The following is a 19,876-nucleotide window of genomic DNA, read 5'->3' as shown; positions in this document are numbered from 1 at the left end:
CTAAAAACTTTAAATACGTTGCTTAGTTTGAGTTATGTCAATTATTTGAATGCTAAATAATCATCTGAAAGCTGTTAAAAGTGGATTATTTTACTTCCCCTCCTTAAATATACAAAGAAAAGAGCTTCTCACCACTTTTAATGTTTAATAGTGAGTTCAGGTTTTTTTTTTTTTAAATTGGAAGACAGACGGACAAAAAGAAGTCAAAGAAGAGAAATATTTATTTGTTTCATGCATATACAAAATATTTAATTTATCTGAGGAAAACAAAAGCTAGTGAGAGAAATGATCTCTCATTTTGAAATGCACAGAAAACACATCTGCAGTTGTCTTGCATCCTATTGGAAGCTAAATCATACGTTCACGTTGGATTTTCGGTTCATTAAAGTTCTAGAGGAGATCAACAAACGCTCTTATTTTGAAAAACAGTCCTTTCAGTAACAGTTATGCGGTTACAATATCGACAGTAACATGTTCAGCTTCTACATACACACTTCTTATCATCATCATCATCATCATCCATAAGTGACAGGCTACACTTCATTCACTGAACTACAATACACAGCTAGCTGGATTACAGTAATATGGTCCTTAATTGACTTGCATATTTGTTTTACTATGAAGAAAGCTAATTTGCAAGCACGCTAAGCATAACTGCAAAAGGCTATCAGCCCAATACATCAACGACCATTTTAGTGAAGGAAAGAAGAGACTCTCTGGAGCTTCAAATCCGATCCCATGTGCAGTTACTCCAGCTTCCGCATGGCTTCACACAATTTGCCCAATTCACCTGAAACAAAGCAAAGGCAAAGTCAGAAACCACAGACAGTATAACCAAAACCTCAGTATTTATAAAACCAAGGTGCCTAAAACACTCCTAAATGTTCCGTTTCTATTCAAAACGAGGAGCAGATTAATAAACTTTCATAATCAGACGATGAGACAGAAATAGCTCTGTTATGGTCTGTCCTGCACAGCTAGCTGAATAACATCCCACTGTGAACCATCAGGGGTTGTTTAAACTATTACAGTGTTTTTTATTATGTTTTTAGTGATATTTTGAATCAGTGGTTTCCAAAAATTCAGATAAACCTAAGGAGCTGCAGGATAATCACAAGACAGAAGTAAAACATTCATCCTGCACAAAGTTGTACATAACATTTTTTGGACATTTCTACAACCTGCACAAGTTTCAGAACCTTGTAGTCATTGGAAAAGCATCTCATAAGTACGACATAACGTACTAGAACCCACCTGATACTGGAGTTTTAGCGCTGATACTGATTTTAAGAAGTACAAAATACTGATATCGATTATATCTGCTGATATTGTTTCTATATATGTTAGAGTTCCATTGAAAAGAGAAAATAACTGAGTGATTGTGTTGGACTCTGCATCACTGTCTGCTCAGCTCACACTCTGCTACATGTGCTGCAGATGGTGCTGAGAGCTGCTCTGCTGGACAAACTGTGTGAGTGCACATTTTCTAAATTACCCAAAGCATATTTTTCTATATTATGATCTGTAAGAGAACATATTGGTGTATACTGGACAACAGGTGCTGATGCTAATACATCTATAACAATCTGTGGTTCTATCTGTTGGCTCCACAACAGACTAGGAGTGGGAACACTTCAGAACCTGTTGGAGAATCACCAGATCTTTAAGGTTTCTTCAGTATTAGTGTAACTCAGGGACAGTTGTCACTACATCTAGTGGTGCGTAGCAAAGAGGAGCTGCTAAGAGCTAGTCCAGCATACTTAACTGTCCCAGATTTAAAAATATCAGTTAAAAAATGGGGCTCATGTTGCCTCATACAGTGGAACTGGTTGTATCAATTATATTTCCAGTTCAGTTCAAACTGTTCACACATGTGAAGAAATCTTTAAAGGCAGCATGTCAGGTATAGTGATGACTGATAAGCCTTACCGTCTTAACTGTTCTTATAATTACAGCATTTGGAATGAGAATGTAATTACACACTTTTTCTGAGATTTGTAAGCGATAAGATCTCTAAATGGTTAATCTTTAGTGAATGCAATGCTTTATTCCATTGCGAATGCCTTTACAGCCCATGGAACCAGTAATGATGGGTCCCAGTAAAACATGGGTTGACCAAAAAATCTAAATAGTCGGGAAACACTTCTTTACATAATGAGAAAAGGCTGATTTAACCAAAGAAAATGCCATTTTTTTGTTTACAAGCCTGGCTGCTGCTTACTGTTGATGCTGTCGGCCAGGTTCCTGAGCTGCTGGGTGTTGTCCAGCACTTCAATACTCTGGGTGTAGGGGTTGTAGCGCACTGAGAAAGGCCTGGGGATAGTGGCTGCAAATTTCCTGCAGACGGACAGCAATATTGAACAAGTGTAGCACGCAACCTAAAGAGGCTGAACACTTTTCAAAGGTTTAGTTTTAAAAAACAAAAACATCACATCTTACCTCACTTTCTCTTTGGCATCCTCAAAGCTCTCAGCAACAAAGTAAACAGGCTGGTACTCTGTGATTGGGTATTTCTGGAGGCTGGTCTTGTCGGGGTCGAAGGCAAGGACTTTGGGCTCGTCTGTTAAACAATACTGAAAGAAAACAGTGCAAAAAAATGTGATTTTTTTAATGGCGTGGATAAACTTTTTCAATGAGTGACTCTGTTCTCGTCAGTAAGCAGGAAGTGCAGCATGATTCAGGGCTTTGCTGTTGACTTGGCAGAGTGAACATCCTCTGCTGACAGCAGCTGATGTAACTTGTGACCTCGATAGCGAGCTCTTCATCCTCTCTCTGCTCCCACTTACCCAGTGAACCACTTTACTGCCACCCCGCTGGGCAGGCAGGCCGACTCCCCCAGTGACACATTAAACCCGAGTCTGAGTGAACCACTAACCCACTGCCTGCACAGCGGCTGTTGTGCAACAAGCTGAATGTCTTTTAACAAATAATACACAAAAAGCAAACAATTTCTCGCTGCTGCTGCTGCTGCTGCTGCGAGGGGCCGTGCTCGCTGATGTGCATGTTGTTTTCTTGGAGCCTCTGACTCAGCCTCGTCTTACCTGCAGCTCTCCAAACGATGAAAGCAAGCCAGCTCCGTACGCTTTGATCTCAGAGCCCTGCTTACACAGGCCAAACTCCACAGTGAACCAGTACACCTGCAGACACAGGTTCATAAAATGTGATTTATACACCAAAAGCAGCAAAGAATGCACAAAAACAAAACACAGGACAGGTTGATCGAGCGATTGAGCCCAAAGAACCTTAGGATTTAAAAAGGTAGGTCACCTAAAACGCAAAAAAGCAGCACTGTTTCTTGTGGCATCTACCCAAATGTATAGTTTTTGATTCATGTGACCAGGTTTTTAGATGCAGAGCCTATAGACAGCATTCACCCATCAGAAAAAAACCAAGATTTGATTTCCAGCAAGACATTAAACTTTTACTGTACGCCATATCATAGCATTACAATGCAAAGTAAATGTAGAAAAGTGTCACCATCTTTAGTGGAGCTACACAAACTTTTGTCATTTTGCCTCCATTGTTTCCACCTATAACATGTTGCACCAGCTAATAAACTGTAAGTCACTTTGGGACGGATTCGTTTGAAGACAATGGTAGTAAATGTCTGACAGTGTAGTGATCAGGTCAGATTGCAGATCTTAGTCCAATCACAGATCAAATACTCGTGCAAACACATAATACATACTAAAAAAAAATTTAGATTGTATTTTTGCAGGGACATTAAATCACTTTGTAGAGATTTTGTTTTTAACTTTTTTCCCCCTCCTGATCAGGGCCAAACAAAGCCCAACAAATCTGCTTTTATTCAATGCTGTAAATAAATAATAAAACATTAAAAATTCCAAGAGGGGGATGACTGCTTTGATAGACACTATGTGTGAGTATTTGACTTTTGACTAAAGAAAAATGTGTTTGTTCTCTTCATAATTAAATAAATGTACCATAATTCAATTCAATATAGCAAAGACCTTTCCCTACTTCAGCCCCATGTGTATGGACATTAGCCTGTGCATGCTAATCTTAATGAACTGCACTGAGCAGAGCTGTTGACTTTCCTCTACTATGGCTTCTGTTTCCACAGCTTTGCATTTCATATTTATCATATCTGCCATGCTTTTTTGGGGGGGAGAACCGACCCTTAAAGACCTTTAATATTTCACATTTATTCCTGAACATTTTCAAGTAAAACTGTGAAAGCAACTGTCCTACTGTTGTGTAGATGTTTAAAATACTATTTTGCTTTTTGGGCCAAGCACGTGTGCACATATGAGGAATTTGATTCAGATTTTTTACTTTGCACTCATGTATTTAAACAAGGGCAACAGGTCACAGAAAATTAGTGTTTAAGTACTACGTGCACCTGTAAATATGTGTGAAAGAGCAGGTTTAAAGTGAATACAGCTCAGCTCTAGTTGGTCAGATTCTGATCATATAAGAACTTCAGGGTTATTGACACTTTACATACATGCATATATATCATAGTGCTAGTTATATATTCTTTCTCTTGGACACTGAACTTACAGTAGCCAGTTTCTCAATGTACTCATCAGGGGCACCAAGAGACGCAAGACCAATCTCCTGTACAGGGTGGAATCAAAGCAAGTAGATTAGAAAATGAAATAAGATGCACTTTAATGAAAATCTCTCTCCAGCTACTCTGTATATAACACATGCATGTTAGCTGTGTGTTTGCTACCTGTGAGAACTGAGCAAAACTAGGATCTGCAAACAGAGGAACGTGGCCCAAGAGCTCATGGCAGATATCCCTGTATGAGAAACAGAAATGGCTCTTTTAATATTGTGTGATATTGCATTTTTTTTTTTCTGCAGTCGTAGATGGACTCTCGGCACTCACGGCTCAGGTGTGTACGTGGGCTTGGAGCCGTGACGGATGTACTGCGTGGAATGGAAGACACGGAAGGCGAGTCCAGCCAGGAAGTCCCGAGATGAGAGCAGGCCGGCGACCGGGCGAAGCCGGAAACCTGTGCAAGCTGCAGGAGAGCGGCGGGGAGATGAAAGAGGAGAGAGGGTGAGTGTTGAATAAGAAACAGGGAGGGGAGGGAGGAATAGGAAGTAGGGCATTTGAACAGGTCCCGCCTCCCACATTCACACCCTGCAGCTTCCAAAATGAGCTGAATGATGCTTCATGCACTGTGTGATGCTACAACTGTATGACTCATAATACTATTACATTTTCTATCAGTTATTTGAAGAAAATCACATTTGCACACATTTTAATACTGAAATCAGTGAGACACAATGCAGCAAAAGGAAACAATAATAAAATAAATATGAGCAAAACAACACTGCTTTGCAAAGGGTTTAAATGCTGGCAAACAAACTACTTAACAGATAAATACACTCATAATACCTTTGTACAATCATAACAGAATCCTCCAGTGGGAAGTGTAGTATGTGCAAACAAAATGTGCTTTTTTAAACTTTCTTCACCACTTTAATTTGATGGCTTCAGAAATAAACTGTGCTTTAAATATTTACTGCTAGTCAATAAATTTATTTCTGGTTAATATTTAGATTAGAATAAATATAATACAATAATCATTTGTTTAATACATTTAAATATGAGCTTTAAAGGAAGATTAACCAAATCACATTTTAGGAGAAGTTGAGATGGTGCTACAATGCTCAGCTAGCTAGCATTAGCTGGCATTACAGCCAGGTTTTCTTTTCTATTATTAATTATTTAGTCACTGTTTCAGTTATTTATAAGAAATAATGAAATAATTGCTAAGATATCAGTTCATCCAAAAAGCTTATTTTTTATTTCGAGATTCAATCACATAAATTTTAGAGTCCAAAGTTAAGGTAGGAGTGACTTCTCTGCTAAACTAGCTGCCATTAGCTGTAGTTAGCGAGGGTTTTGTTTTAATATTAATATTTCAGCTACTCTTCACGTTAGCTGGGGGGGTGAAACAAACTGATTAAAAAGATATGATTTCATCAGAGTTGATATTTTCAAATTACAGATAACAACTAGGGAAAACTTCATTAAGTGCAGTTTTATCCTGAGCTAACGCTAGCTGTGGCTATCAGTGACATAACAGATGAGGGCATCGGGGGCCACGTCAGGACAGGACTTACACTGCAGGAAGCGGGACACGTCCTCCAGCTGTGGGATGTTGTCCTGCCTGTAGCCGCAGTATTTCTCCAGCAGGGGGAAGACCCGGTTGTGTTCGCGGCAGGCGTGAGTCGGGTACAGAGTCTTCAGCTCCTTGAACACGATGCCCCATGTGGTTCTTTCCTCCTCTGTGTACTGGACTCTGGGGATGGTTTGGCCGCTGGCACAGAGACGAGGTGACAACAGCAGTTATGTACCGTATAGAAACACACATTGGTGTAACACATACCAGTGTTTGCCTTCTGTTTTTATATCTTTAAAGCTGCTATAATCAGTATTTTTACATTAAGGTCACATCTACTGACCTACAGTAATGATCATGATGATAATTAGCACCCGTTGCACAGTTTCAACTCAGCACATTTTAGCCCCATGTTTGGTATTTCCAGCCTGCATCTAAACCAGGGGTGCCCAATCCTGGTCCTCGAGAGCCCCTATCCAGCATGTTTTAGATGTTTGCCTCTTCCAACACACCTGATTCAAATGATCAGCTCATCATCAAGCTCTGCAGAAGCCTGATAACGATCCTGATCGTGTGAATCAGGTGTGTTGGAAGAGGGAAACATCTTAAACATGCTGGATAGGGGCTCTCGGGGACCAGGATTGGGCACCCCTGCTCTAAACCATTTTAGTTTGCTCTCACTGCTCTTGTTGGCTTCATTAGCTTCAACAGGGGACTGTACACAACGTTCCCAGAGACAGTTAGTGACCATCCGGTGAACATATTGTAGAATTGAACTGCTAAAGCACCAACTACAACCCTCAGCTTTGTAAAGCAATAATCTGTGGGTGTTGCTTTGACAGATTGTTACCGAAACACTTCAGAACGCAGGTGTAACCCTCAGAACATGCTTTTTGCTCATGTCACAGGTTTACTGACTTTGTATTAATTTTTCACTGTCATATGAAATGCTGCTGTGTCTTTGTGTAGTATGAAAAAGTTCTGAAGTCGTACATTTTTGAAACTGATTTAGACACAGCTGAGTTAGCGACGGATATGTCCACAGTTGAGGAGCACAGAATCTTTTGTGTTGTTACAGAAGTAGTTTTGATTAAATGTCGTAATTTTAGATTATATTTGTTTTTGGTTTTTTTTCCTGACTGAACCACATGTCACACATGATTAGTTCATGGGCCGTTGGAGAGATGAAAATCTGATGATTCTTTCTCTTTTTTCTATTTTCTGGATCTGATAAACGGTGTCAGTTTGGGGATTTAAAAAAACAAAAAAACATGCTTGTTAAACTTGCTGGTGGGTTTTGGAATTGATGCATTCAGGATGTACACTGAAACCAAGACAATGTGATCTTTGTAGAGGTTCAGCTCTTTAAATCGCTTCTATACATGGATTTTTAAAAATGGCCGACTTTAGTGACTCATAATGATAATATATAAGAAAACTACAACTAGGCATCATTCAATTAAATTTTTCTCCAAATAAACAAATACAAAGCCCTTAAAGTAATTTTGAAAAAGCGACTATTACATCAAAACCTTGACATGATCACACATTATGTAGACACACAGTATATTTGCTTTTCTGGATTCTTATATTCTTCCCATCTTACCAGTACAGTGTATACAGTGTGCCTACTTATTTATAACGGCTTCACAAATGACAAAAATATACTTTTTTTTGTTAGCTTGGGAAGATGGCGATAATCTTGTGATAAAAAAAAATAACCACAAAATGATATAAAATCATACATATACATCTAAAACCAGTTAAAATGTGATATTTATTATTATTGTTTGCTTGCTTATCCACACACTATCCCATTCTGCATGTAACTAGCTGTGTAGTGAGGACATTATCATAAACTGGAATTGTATCAGTGAAAATATCTCACGTTTAAGATCTTTTTTTAAATAGAAAATTACCAGGAAACGCTGTCCATTTGTTTACATTGCTGCAAAATGAGCCCTGCTTCTTTTTCTGCACGCCTTTGAAACACCAGAGACTCTCTCCTGAATGTGCTGCTGATATCTAATGATCAAGTTGGACTGTTTGCTGGGAATCCTGTTCTATTCCACCCCCTTGGATTTTTTACTTTCATGCAGGACTGCATCACTTCATCATCTGTCAGCTCACAGTATTTGGCATTTCACTGGGTTTGGTGCTCTTTGTAGTGCCTGTGAATAATGCTTCAATTACACACACAAAGACGAGAGCCCTTTAAATCCAACGCTGCCTCCCTGTAATTTGTCCCTATTTGTTCTAAGTTTTTTAAAGACAAAACGGTGAATGACAGCTTCTGAACATAAAGATCTGAAGTTAAAAATAGTTACTGTCTGTAGTTGTAGGCGATGTCAGCAAACTCCTTCCTGCGGGCTCTGTACACTGGATCTGTGAAGCCCTGCGTGCACACACACACACACACACACACACACACACACACACAAAGGAAAGCCATGTTAGATCTCATGATCGCAGCCTCGCCACTCACAGCTAAATCAAAGAGTGGAAATCCTCTGCTAAGGCTAAACCCTGTGGCCTTTGACAGCATTATGCACTCCGTCTCTAACAAGAGCACGCAAATACATATTCAAATGAAGCCTTTGTAGAGTGTTTTTCAGCTTATGATGAATACATTTTGCTTTAATGGCGGTGGCAAAAGGGAGCAATTATCTATAATTATAGGGGCTCAATTAAAGCAATGACATCAATTTGTGCGTCTAGATAGTTTCCATGAGAATAGACGGCAGAGTGCGGCCTGTCATCTCCGCAGCGCCGCTTTTCATGAGACCTGTGGGCGTGAGTGGATTCACACAAACACACACACACACATGCAGAGGCAGGATGTGGCAAACAGACGGTGACGGATGAGTCAGTGCTCACCGGGTGATCAGCATCCAGCTCGGAGCCGTAGCTGAGGATCTGGTTGGCAAAGCGGTCCAAGTCCTGGATGTCATTAGGGAACCACGGCACTGCAGGATAATAACGGTCATTAAACACTGGTAATTCATGTTTTTATTCAACTGGTATTTGTTCAGGTCAGATCTATTAAGCATTAGGTGTCCACAGCGAGCAGAATATAGAAATACAGGAAATTTCTAATGTCTGCACAGCAATTAAAAGCGATCCCTGTGCCATTATGTGCCATTTTAAGCATTATTTCAAGTAATTTAGTCCAGAACTAAAAACAATTCAGCTTGCGATGACAAAAAAATACAGAAAAAAACAAATTAAAGAAGCAAAATGAGAACATTTTATTTGATTTCCGCTTATTTTAACCTAAAAATTGACTAAAGCACATATTTGACAATCAAAATAGCTTCCAACTTTTCCTGTCAGTCAACCAAACAGTTAAATAACTCCTCGTTTCAGCTGTAACATGTTCTTTTGTTTGTTTTTTGACATTAATCAACAATAAAAAGTAACGACCAGCTGCAGCCTGACAATTGTATAATTCCTGACTGATGACTGATTACAGTACAAATTGATATTGATGATCATTATGTTTGCCTACAGGACTTTTTTTTCTTACTGCTGTGGCATTTTGACACTCAGCAGAGCAGCATATGAGGGGCATCTGCTTGTTCATATAGATTTATGACACTCAAAAAACACTGGGGTCCCAATCATCAATCTGGGTTTGTGCAGTGTGGTCCAGCCCGAGGCCCCAGGAGGACAGTAGACCCCTGCCAGGCTCCTCTGTAAACACTCTGTCTCCAGATCAGGCCATAAATACCCCCTCGTCCACTTGACCCTGACCGGCAGACCACAGTGTCTACGTGGAGGATCCATGGTGGGCCTGTCTATCTCAGCCTGCCGTGACCTTGGCATGTTCTCCTGGCCTGTTATTCTGGTGCTGAGACACAGAGCTCCTCTGTTCCTGACGGGCCTGTTGGTCCTCAGTAGCTAAACTAATGTCATTCTGGAAACAACTAATAAAGGGGTCTAGATGTGGGCGATGGGCCATCAGTCTCATTGGCGACGCTGGCTGCCCATTACTGAGTCTGGCTCGGGGTCATGAAGCACCACCACCCAGATCTATGTTCAGCTGATAAATGGACCGTTTTAGCTGCATCGGTTTATTAGATTTTTTTTTAGACTTGCTAGCTGTGTGGCTCTTGGGATGCCAGCGTTGGTCCACCACTTTCATCCACATTGAAATATTCATGGTATAGTAGGATGTAAGACAATGGTGTTGCTGGGTGTTTGTATGGATCACACAGGTCAGCTGTGTTTATTCCATCTTGTTGAGGGCTCATTGTATGGATGGGATGAAATATAGTCTTAATACCAAAGATTTTAATTCAAACCTCCTACCAAAATGATCCAAGGTACACTGTAGGGCTTGTGCAAAATTACAACGCCTTGATGTGACATGGTAGTACGGATTTAAAACGAATAAAATGTATGTCTTCAATGTCAGCTCACACCAATATGTTGTGTTACACTAATGAGTTGAATGGGAGGAACAAGTTTCAAGAAATATACACTGAACTGCATCTAGCAACCAATTAAAATTCATGGAGGGAATTCAAAAAGAAGGTAATTACGAAATTGGCTAAAATGGGTCCAACGCAAATGTTGGAGAAGTTGTTGGAAAAGTGTGGCTTTTAAATGCAATTTTAATTTGCACCTTTTGAAAACCCATAAACCACGGAGATGCAGCTGTAGACATAGAAAAGACAGCAGACAGAATTGTAAGTATAATTGTGTAAGATGCGAATGCTGCAGTTAAAACTAACGCAAAAGAAACAAGGAAATGATTGATGATGGAAACTATTGGAGTTCAAATTCACGGAGACATTCATGATCTCTAGGTGATAAGAACTACTCTAGGCCATACTCTTTCATCATCTGTTTTCATCTAAATGGGACCATAATCCACAAAGTGTAGACCATAATCTACTGAAGAAGACTTGAAACTAGCAACTGAGACTAAAGGAAAACGTTTACTGAGTTAATAAATCAAGAGGGGAGGAGGTTAACGTTCCCATAGACTTCTACACAGTCAGATTTCTTTATACAATTCGAGGAGTCGCCCCCTGCTGGCTGTTAGACAGAATTAAATAAGTCACTTTTGTATTGGCTTCACTCCTCAGTTTGGGATGTAACCCACTGTGTTGAATATATGTGTCATTTGTGAAGCCATTAGAAATAAGCTGTTGGGATGTTGCTTCACTTTTCAGACTCGGCAGTTATGTTAATCTTTTATGTACAGTGTACACGTATAGTGTATATGAAAATTAATGCACACATTCATGCCCCCCTTGGACTGAATTGCAGTCATTTTGAGGATCCCCACTTCTCAACCCAGTGCCATCTTGAGGTCACAATTTTAATTTGTCTAACATTCGACGCTCTAATCCTACAAAGCCCCCTTTTTATTTACTGTTTGCCTGATATTTGCTTTCCATTGTGCGCTAATACAAACACGTGGGACTATCTAAACCTCTAGAGATAAGCAATGAACAACCTGAGTGTCATTTCTCAACTGTCCTGCTGTATTTGAAACCAGAGTCGCTCCCACATGTAAGCTCTCCTCACCACATTCAGAGCGGTGATATTTATACTCATTCATTAATTAATTCATGCTGTGGATTCATGCTCATCTTGTTCAGTGGGCATCATCTTACCACAATTGCACACTCGCTAACCTGTGTCCTTCTGTTTGTTGCGTGACAGCTCATGCACGTGGCCGCTGATTTGTGTGCGCAGGCCGTCAATGACCTCATCCAGGGCTTGGGAGCAGGTGGAGTCCACGCTGATGAAGAACTCGTACTGGTCTTTGTTCATCCGCGATGGACGGGACTCAATGTGCATCAGGTTGATGCCCTTGTCCTGCACAAACAGAGGAGCACGGGAGATAATGGTGAGGCTACCTCTGATGTGTGTTGTTGTTGTTGTATGTTCATCCACTTATATATTTTGGGTAGTTTCCTGTTTGTAAAATGCAAAAGGCTTCTATCAGCAAAAAAAAATAATTTGGTAACAAAAACCCCCCCAGTGTTTGTGTGTGAATGTTTTTGTTGTGTCAAGCTGCAGCAGTACTTGTCTCCCACCACTAGAGGGAGGTGTGTGGCTACTAAACTGGTGGCTATTTATCAGACTTTGTGGAGTCCACCGTGACCTCGGGTCAGCTTCCTTGAACGCTTTGTCTGCATTCTGACTCTGAGCCAGACAGACTGGACTTGGCATCGCATAGTGAAGGCATTCAGGACATAATGTAGTAGTTTAGTGCAAAACTGTGAGATAAATCACTTTGGCATTTCTCATTCTGCAGCCTGAACACAAAACACTGGGGAAGTCTTCAGACCTTTCTGACTGCAATTCACACGTTTTTCTTAATGTCTCACACTCAAAGAGGCTCCGGCTCGTGTGTTAAAGTGTGCCTATCTTTATGTGTGATTAACCATCAGAATGTGTTTGTGTTCATGAAGCTTTTTGGGGAGGGAGAGGGAGTATTTTGTTCTCTGTCTGCAATAGGCTCAGTGAAGAGGAGGCGTGAGCAGCAGGGCCTCCCGTTTTCTCGCATCTGGATCCTATTCTACATTTAACAGCGATTTTTAAGGGCCATGTGGTCCCGCATCCCTCAGGGGAGAATGGAGGCATGACCAAAGATGAGTCCAGGTTGACAACAGGTTGAAATTTTTTTTTTTTTAAACCCCATCACTGTAAATAATCTAGTCACTGTCAGCAGACTTACTGTGTAAGTGCTGGGTTTCCCAATTGAAATTCAAAATTATTAAACTGAAATCATCCCTGATAAATGAATAATATGATATATAAAACCATTTGTATGGCTTACACAGACTATATTATGTGTGCAGGACCCATCCTAACAGATTAAACCTCTCTATAGTGTAGACACAGAGAACCAGACAAATCAGAGAAACTGAAGAAAATGAAGATATGAATTTGAGGAGGGGGCTGCATTTAAATGCGTAACATGCACCCCAATTATCTGTGCTTCTTTTGCATTTAGCAACAGTATGTGGAAGCTTTAGAAGTCATACATTTAAATGTAAATGCAGTCAAGAATGTTAAATATTAGGTTATTTTGGAGTAAACAAAAGTGTATTCCTGTCTTCAAAGTTCAAAGAGTTCCTTGGTATTTCTGTTAATAAGCGTAAAGAGAAACACTCCACCATGTGTGCTGCGTGGCCTGCTCCAGCTTAACATAACCAGCCCTAAATCCTCAACCGAGCAGGACGCAGGGGTCATTTTGTCAGATTTGTGTACCCCTCCGAGCCGTCCCTCTGCTGCGAGGCTGGCAATAACCATACAGTCGCCCTGACCGAGGCGTAAGGTCAAGGTCGGCCCGTCACAAGAAAACCATGCTGTCGCGTCACATGTGTGGATAAGCAGCGGTGTGGCGGCTTTAACGTGCGACTTTCTCAATGAAAAGTGTAGATTAGCCATGAGAGGGGACACGTGACGGGCACGCCAGCTGCTCAGCTAAACGTTAGCACATGGCTCCATCGCCGTCAATCAGCCAGAGAGAAACGAGGATTCTCTTCAAAGCTGCGTTTTTGAGACTATCAGCGTTTATGCATTCTGAGGGAAATTGCAGTTGGGGAGAAAGGGGGCGTGCCGACAGTTTGGGGGTCATTTGGCGTGTTTTACAGAAGAGCTGGAGTGGGAGGGAAGGGGGGTGGAGCAGGGGGAGGATCGGCAAAGCAGGAGCTCATAGGTTCAAAGAGGACCCTGATGTTTACTGCTGCATTCGGAGGGCCGCATTTGGCACATACTTGGTATTGATCAGAGTCAACACAGCCACAGCTCCACCCCCAGAGACGTGGAAGATCACATGGCTGGAGGATTTCAACACAAAAATGCTTTTTAAATTTATTTATTTATTTATTTTTTCTAACCAAAAACAGAATTTATTGTCAGTTATTTGGCCTGTTGTTGTTGTGTTTTCCTCCAGAATTCTGGTAAGACTTGTTTTTCCTGCAAGAGGAGCAAACTTGAACCTCAGTGCTGAAGATTAAACAAAGGAGGTGCTGCAAGTCACTGTTTACTTCGAGCGATCATCCAGTCACGTACACACGGGCGTTTGGATCGATAAAAGAGAAAACACTGATACACTGACCTTCTCGTACTTGCACACATCATTGACTCACATGAGCAGCATCAAGCAGTAAAAAAGAAGCATTAGAAATTTAAGAGCACACATGTATTATGAGAAAAATGCTTGAATAATAAAAGTTAAGGTGCCTGTTATCAAGAGTAGTGCTTTATTATATTACAGCAGAACTCGAAAAGGGAATTGCACCTATTTTACACACAACTACTCCTGTATTCAGCTTGCTACATTTTAAAATGCAGTTTTTCTACAACCTGTCTCCACAGCAACTTGTTTCTGCACCTCAGTCTGCATTAAACCACCTGAACAGGTAACTGTTCTCCTATTGGGCATGCTCAGAAAGCACAGAAAGTCTCAGAAAGAAAGAAGAAATCAAGCCACTTCCAGCCATTTGAACACATTAGTTTAGAGTTATGGTGTCACTGAACTTCTTTCCACAGTTTCCAGTGAGTTTCAAGTCAGCAAAGCGTTATTGTTCTTCTCATTTTTCTTGGTTTAATGCGTGACAGCAGTGAAATGTTGCTCTGAAGCCACCATCTGTCTTGTCAGCAGCTCTGAAACACTGTAAACAAGTTGCCATTTGCAAGAAAACTTTCTGTTTTAGTTTGGGCGAAGGGTCAAGTGTAAAACAAAAGTTACATAAACGGTTTATGCAAACTAGTTGTTTAATAGCAAACCAGTTGGATAACATCATTCAGGGGTCAGCAAGGACCTTGAAAGACATCACCCTGATCACGTCATAGTGATGTCGTTGACATTATGCAGATTCTGTGTTACAAACTCTGTATGTCAGACCTTTTTACGTTTAATAGCTCGACTGGATATGTATTGCAGACATCTGTAATTTAATTCAATTCTTTCTTCTTAAAAGAACATTTCAGACATCCACGTCGTCATTTTTCCAAATGGTGTCACTTTTGCCGTTCATGTCTATGAGGTCTCTCATTGCAAAAATGTGCAGTTCATCTGGAGACACCAACACTGTGAATAGTGAAGATCTGCATCTGAATTCTGACTAGTTGCAATTCCAGTTTCAGAGTTTCAGATATCTACATTTAAATACTGACCAATCAGAATTATTCTGCAAGAATCTGTAATTCCCCTCAATTCAAGATGTTCTTGATCTTGTTTGTTCTTAGTAGATATTCTACATTAAGTCTGAAGAGGTCAGGTTGATGGATTACTACCTCGTCAAAATGTAATCCGAGATATCTTGACTTAGAGTTCTGGAAAGGTGAATAGACATTGCAAATATTTGTATATTATGTCAGACGATAGAGCAAGTGGGAGACAGAGGCGGCTCACTTTTCAAACGCACGATGACACTGCAGCTTTGGCACGGTTACAGCGCTATAGGAAGGCCAAAGTTCTAGTAAAGTTCAGCCACAAGTCTTTAATGTACAAATCTCTCGTTCTCCACGAAAACCTTGCTGGTGAGCTCTTCCTACTTCATGGCTTTACTTCTGCTAACACTGTCCAAATGCTTTCTTGGACCAAAATCCAGTGGAAAGTGTCTCATGAGCTGCTTCATGCACAACAACGTAGACTAGTCGTAATGATGTGTGAGATCTCTATCTGTTATTTTGACTAGACTGAACTGAATTAGACATCCTTGTTGTTTTGACAGGTCAAAATGACATTATAGATATCTGCATTAAAATTCTGATGAGTTGTGGATATCTGTAGTGTTAGCTGGGTACTGAACCTCTGTTAAATGTTGAATAGGAGTTTAGGAGACAGGAGATGCATTCTAGTAGACATAATAAACATACACATACTAGAAAGCTCTCCTGCTATAACCTTCATCGTTCTTCTTTTAAACTGTCTAATTCAGGCCACCAAACTTTAGAAAAGTCTGTTACTCAATTACTAGTATTTCCTTTCAGTTCTGTACCAGGTTGTAATGGACTAATTCTGACTTCTGCATTACTAATGAGTAGTTTTATCATCAGCAATATTTCATTTGTATGTAAAATATACTGCTAGGTAAGAGCTAAATGAGAAAATAAAACTACATGCAGTAGTAGCTGAGCGTTTTCTAGCAGTGCAGTGACTGTTTCAGTACTCCAGAGGAGGTGGGTTAGTGGATCAAAGAGTCGCCCGCCGTGTTTGCACACGACTGATACACAAACATGTGAGATAAGCTCAGTTTGTTTAGTTTCCTCCTTTAAACGGCCACAAAAGTCCAAGAGCACGAAAACTATCCCAAAACTGCTCCACACAATCATATATTACTATCATCTCTTCAAGCACTACTGGAAACAATTTATACAACTATTAAAAATAACGTACTGGCGTTGATGTTGTGATGCTATAATCTGTAAAACGAAATATGTCCAGAATTGAAAACACAGCTTCTGTTCGTGTGGCTTGTTTTGTTCAGCGTTAATCAGTAACATCATCGAGTCCTCGTGTCCGTCCCTTTGAATCATCAATGTTTTCATGGACAAGTTTTTGCAGAAAGTGAACACAACATCGATAGTACTCTCAGTTTCTTGCTTGTTTAATCCGTAATCCATTGTTTAATCCGTTTAATCCTGACCAAGAAATCTTCTTGTGCATAAAACCTCCATAAACTTATTGACTTTCTTCCTGAGACGAGAACGCGTATCCCACATTCTTTAAGCTAAAAGTTAATAAATCCAACAGTTGTTTAGCTCAGCTTAGCACACAGAATGGAATCAGGGGATGCAGATTAACCCTTAACTCCAAGCAGTTTCTGGTTTTTTTTTTTTTTTGCTGGTCATATTTTTACTCACTGTGGGCTCATTTTTCACTGCAATATAAAGTCCTGCACCTTTGTGGAAACAGCACAACCATGACTGGAAGTAGAGAGAACTCCAAAGTCTCCTCTGTGCAGTATAACAATATGATAATTCCATGAATACATTTTTTAAAATTCCTGATTACTTATTTTACAAAAAGTGTTACAAAAAAAGAAAAAAAAACTGGAATCAACATTTTTCCAAGTGCCCACAGGTGTTACCGCTATCGGGGGGAAACTGCCACTCTACATACTGTACACATTTTACTACTTAGATTTGTTTCCATACTTGTCCCCTCTATTTAAACACAGCCTGCAGTTCAGCTGAAAAGTTCCTGAATATGCAACCTGTTGGTCACAGCTGAGTCACAAATGACTTTACAGTTGCGTCCATGAGCACAAAATTTCGTAAAAAGGGTTTATTTTTAGTAAATATTTAAAAGATACATGTTGAATAAAGCGATTTTGATGAAATATCACGATTATTAGCTTAGATTTGGCTCATTTTTTCTAGACAAATCTTAAAGTCCCACATGATAAGTAGAAAATGTGCATATTCTTTCACTTTGTCTCTGATAAGTGGTAGAATTATGACAGTTTTAAATAAAAAAAACATGCCTTTCAACCCCCCAGTGGGATTTAGAGTTTAGATAGTTAAACAAATGAGATGTTAAACAGTGCACAGATGTTGTCAGGTGGATTATATGGCTCTATAATTAACTTTCAGATATGAGATTGGTGTCAATATCACGCAAAAATCCAGTGAGCAAAGCTCCTCAAATATTGACCTGTTCCTTTAAACATTCAGCCTGTTTATTCTCTCATGAGCTATTTTATTAATGGAGATTCTGTCTTCTGTTGAAACTAAAATGTGCTTCATAAGAGTCATTTAGTACATCTGAGATAATTTTAATGTCACATGTTAGGTCAGGCCTTTTCATGTGAGAAAAAAACCACACTAAAAATGTGACTAAGCTCCCCCAAGCAATTATTTAACATTCCTTCTTGCTCCGTTTGGTGAATCACGAGAGGAGCTGCTTGTAATTTTGCTTCAAGCAACCTCAAAAAATACACCCAAAAATACAATTAGGATTGTATTTCCTAGTTTTACAATTTTACAGAGTGAAAGCTTCAGTCTTGGCTAATAATACATAATGCAAAGTGTTACTGTTGCTGGAATGAGTAAATGTAATTTGAAGGTCAGGAAAGACATCCTGGTTGATCTGTGGTGTCAGTGAGGATATAAAGTTTACCTCAAAGAGCCGCAGGGCCTTGGCTAAAGCTCCGACCTCCTCTTTCAGGGAGAAGATGCAGGAGACCACCTCTGACTTCTTATCGGTCTCCTCCTCCAGGTACATGGAGCCTCTTCTCTTCCGCTGAAAAAGACAAATGAAAGGTAAAAACACAATACCTGAATGTGGAGTCATGAGTTGCTGCAGGAATCAATGCTGGCCGAAGATAAAACATAAACCTGTGAGCAAAAGCAACCCAGCCCAACTCTGGCAGCCAACTTTAACCAACACTTACTCAGCTTTTTTTTTTTTTTTTCATCTTCAGCATGTTGGTGTTTGGATCTCCTTTTGTGTGTGTGAATTTAAACACAACCACATGTACTAGAAAGAGCATGAAATCCAGCAAAAAGCCATGACATTTAAAGCATCTGACGTTAAAGCTGGACGCCTTCAAACCTTTAACCTTCTGACACAGACTCATGTGTTACAGAGCTTCCATGAACACATGCTACAAAAGGATTTTTGCAAAGGACGCAGCCCCACACACACCGTGAAGTTTCCTCTGTAGGTGCATCATTGAGGAATAAGAAAAGAAAAAAACTTGCACAGCCCACATTGCTATATAAAAGTGCAACATTTCATGCAACTATGTGAGATTGCTTTCTTAAACAAATCCACTAAATGAGGTCATAAATGTAAGATTTTGAGGGCTGGTCTTCTTTATCAAACGTTATCTTTATTACTGATCAATTTGCGGATTATTTTCTTAATCGTTTTGTGGATAAAATCTTAGCAAATAATGAGAAACGCCTGTAAGAATCTCCCAGTGCCCATCTTCAGGTTGCTTGTATTGTAAAAGCAACACTCTGAAACACACAGATATGCAAGTTCGGATCATATTTGACACAAAAATGGCAGGAAAAAATGAGTAATTATTTATCATGATTAGTTTTTGGTCTGTTAATTAACTGCTTTATCATGCATATGTGTATAAACATAACAGTAAGGATATTATTTTTTAGCTAATTTGCAAGAAAAAAAGGTGTACATAGGGGCAGATTTTTGTGCATGTTATTATCCTGTGTGTGTTATGACAATGCACATTGTTTAAATGTTTCACTTACATCAGCTGTTTTTGCTCTATTCACCCAGAGATGTTTGCAATTCTTTGCTTTGTGTGCTAGAATACTCCAACAATGTCCAGCTATAATAATGCTGCTGCAATAAAACCAGCCTGATTCAACGCACTAGGTTAATTATTAGCTGTTTTGTGACCAAAACAAACACCAGTAAGTTGATGAAGTTGTATGCACTGGTGTGGTGAGAAAGCCAAATTCATCAGGTAACTGTAGCATGTCCGTGGAGATAGATGAGATTTACCCCTGTGACCTCCTCTGTCCCTGTCTCCGGGCCGTAGTTTCCATTGACTCTCTTGTAGGCAGCGTCCATCCTGTTGTCCTCAGGTATGTCAGTGTGGGCTGATGCTGAGCAGAGCTTCGGTTCTCCCTCCGAGCAGCTCGTGGCTTTAAAAGCAGCGGACCACGTGACCACACACCCCCTCTGCAGCACTGGCGGGTCACGGGACGCTTGTTGTGAAACAGAACCGTGATGGCACATCTGGTTCCTGTTGTTGCACCGCTGGGCTCAGGTTGCCCCTCCATCTGCCAAGAGCTAAAACTTTTTTTTTCTCTCGGTG

General features: G+C 40.1%; 1 protein-coding gene across 1 annotated transcript; it reads right to left on the bottom strand.

The window, feature by feature from the left end:
- Positions 1 to 202: 202 nt before the first annotated feature.
- On the bottom strand, positions 203 to 19,672 carry pah (phenylalanine hydroxylase). Its single transcript, XM_008280874.1, has 13 exons — positions 19,561 to 19,672; positions 18,202 to 18,324; positions 11,753 to 11,936; positions 8,982 to 9,070; positions 8,432 to 8,499; positions 6,106 to 6,302; positions 4,859 to 4,994; positions 4,700 to 4,769; positions 4,525 to 4,581; positions 3,042 to 3,137; positions 2,440 to 2,573; positions 2,222 to 2,337; positions 203 to 790 (listed from the first exon to the last, which is right to left on the bottom strand). The coding sequence occupies exons 1-13, from the start codon at positions 19,627 to 19,629 to the stop codon at positions 747 to 749; spliced, it is 1,383 nt and encodes a 460-aa protein (XP_008279096.1). The 5' UTR covers positions 19,630 to 19,672; the 3' UTR covers positions 203 to 746.
- Positions 19,673 to 19,876: the final 204 nt, after the last annotated feature.

Source organism: Stegastes partitus, unplaced genomic scaffold (assembly GCF_000690725.1).
Source record: "Stegastes partitus isolate 25-593 unplaced genomic scaffold, Stegastes_partitus-1.0.2 Scaffold212, whole genome shotgun sequence".
Lineage (NCBI taxonomy): Eukaryota > Metazoa > Chordata > Actinopteri > Pomacentridae > Stegastes > Stegastes partitus.
Note: the sequence above shows the minus strand (reverse complement) of the source record. Positions and strands in the feature narration are given on the sequence as shown.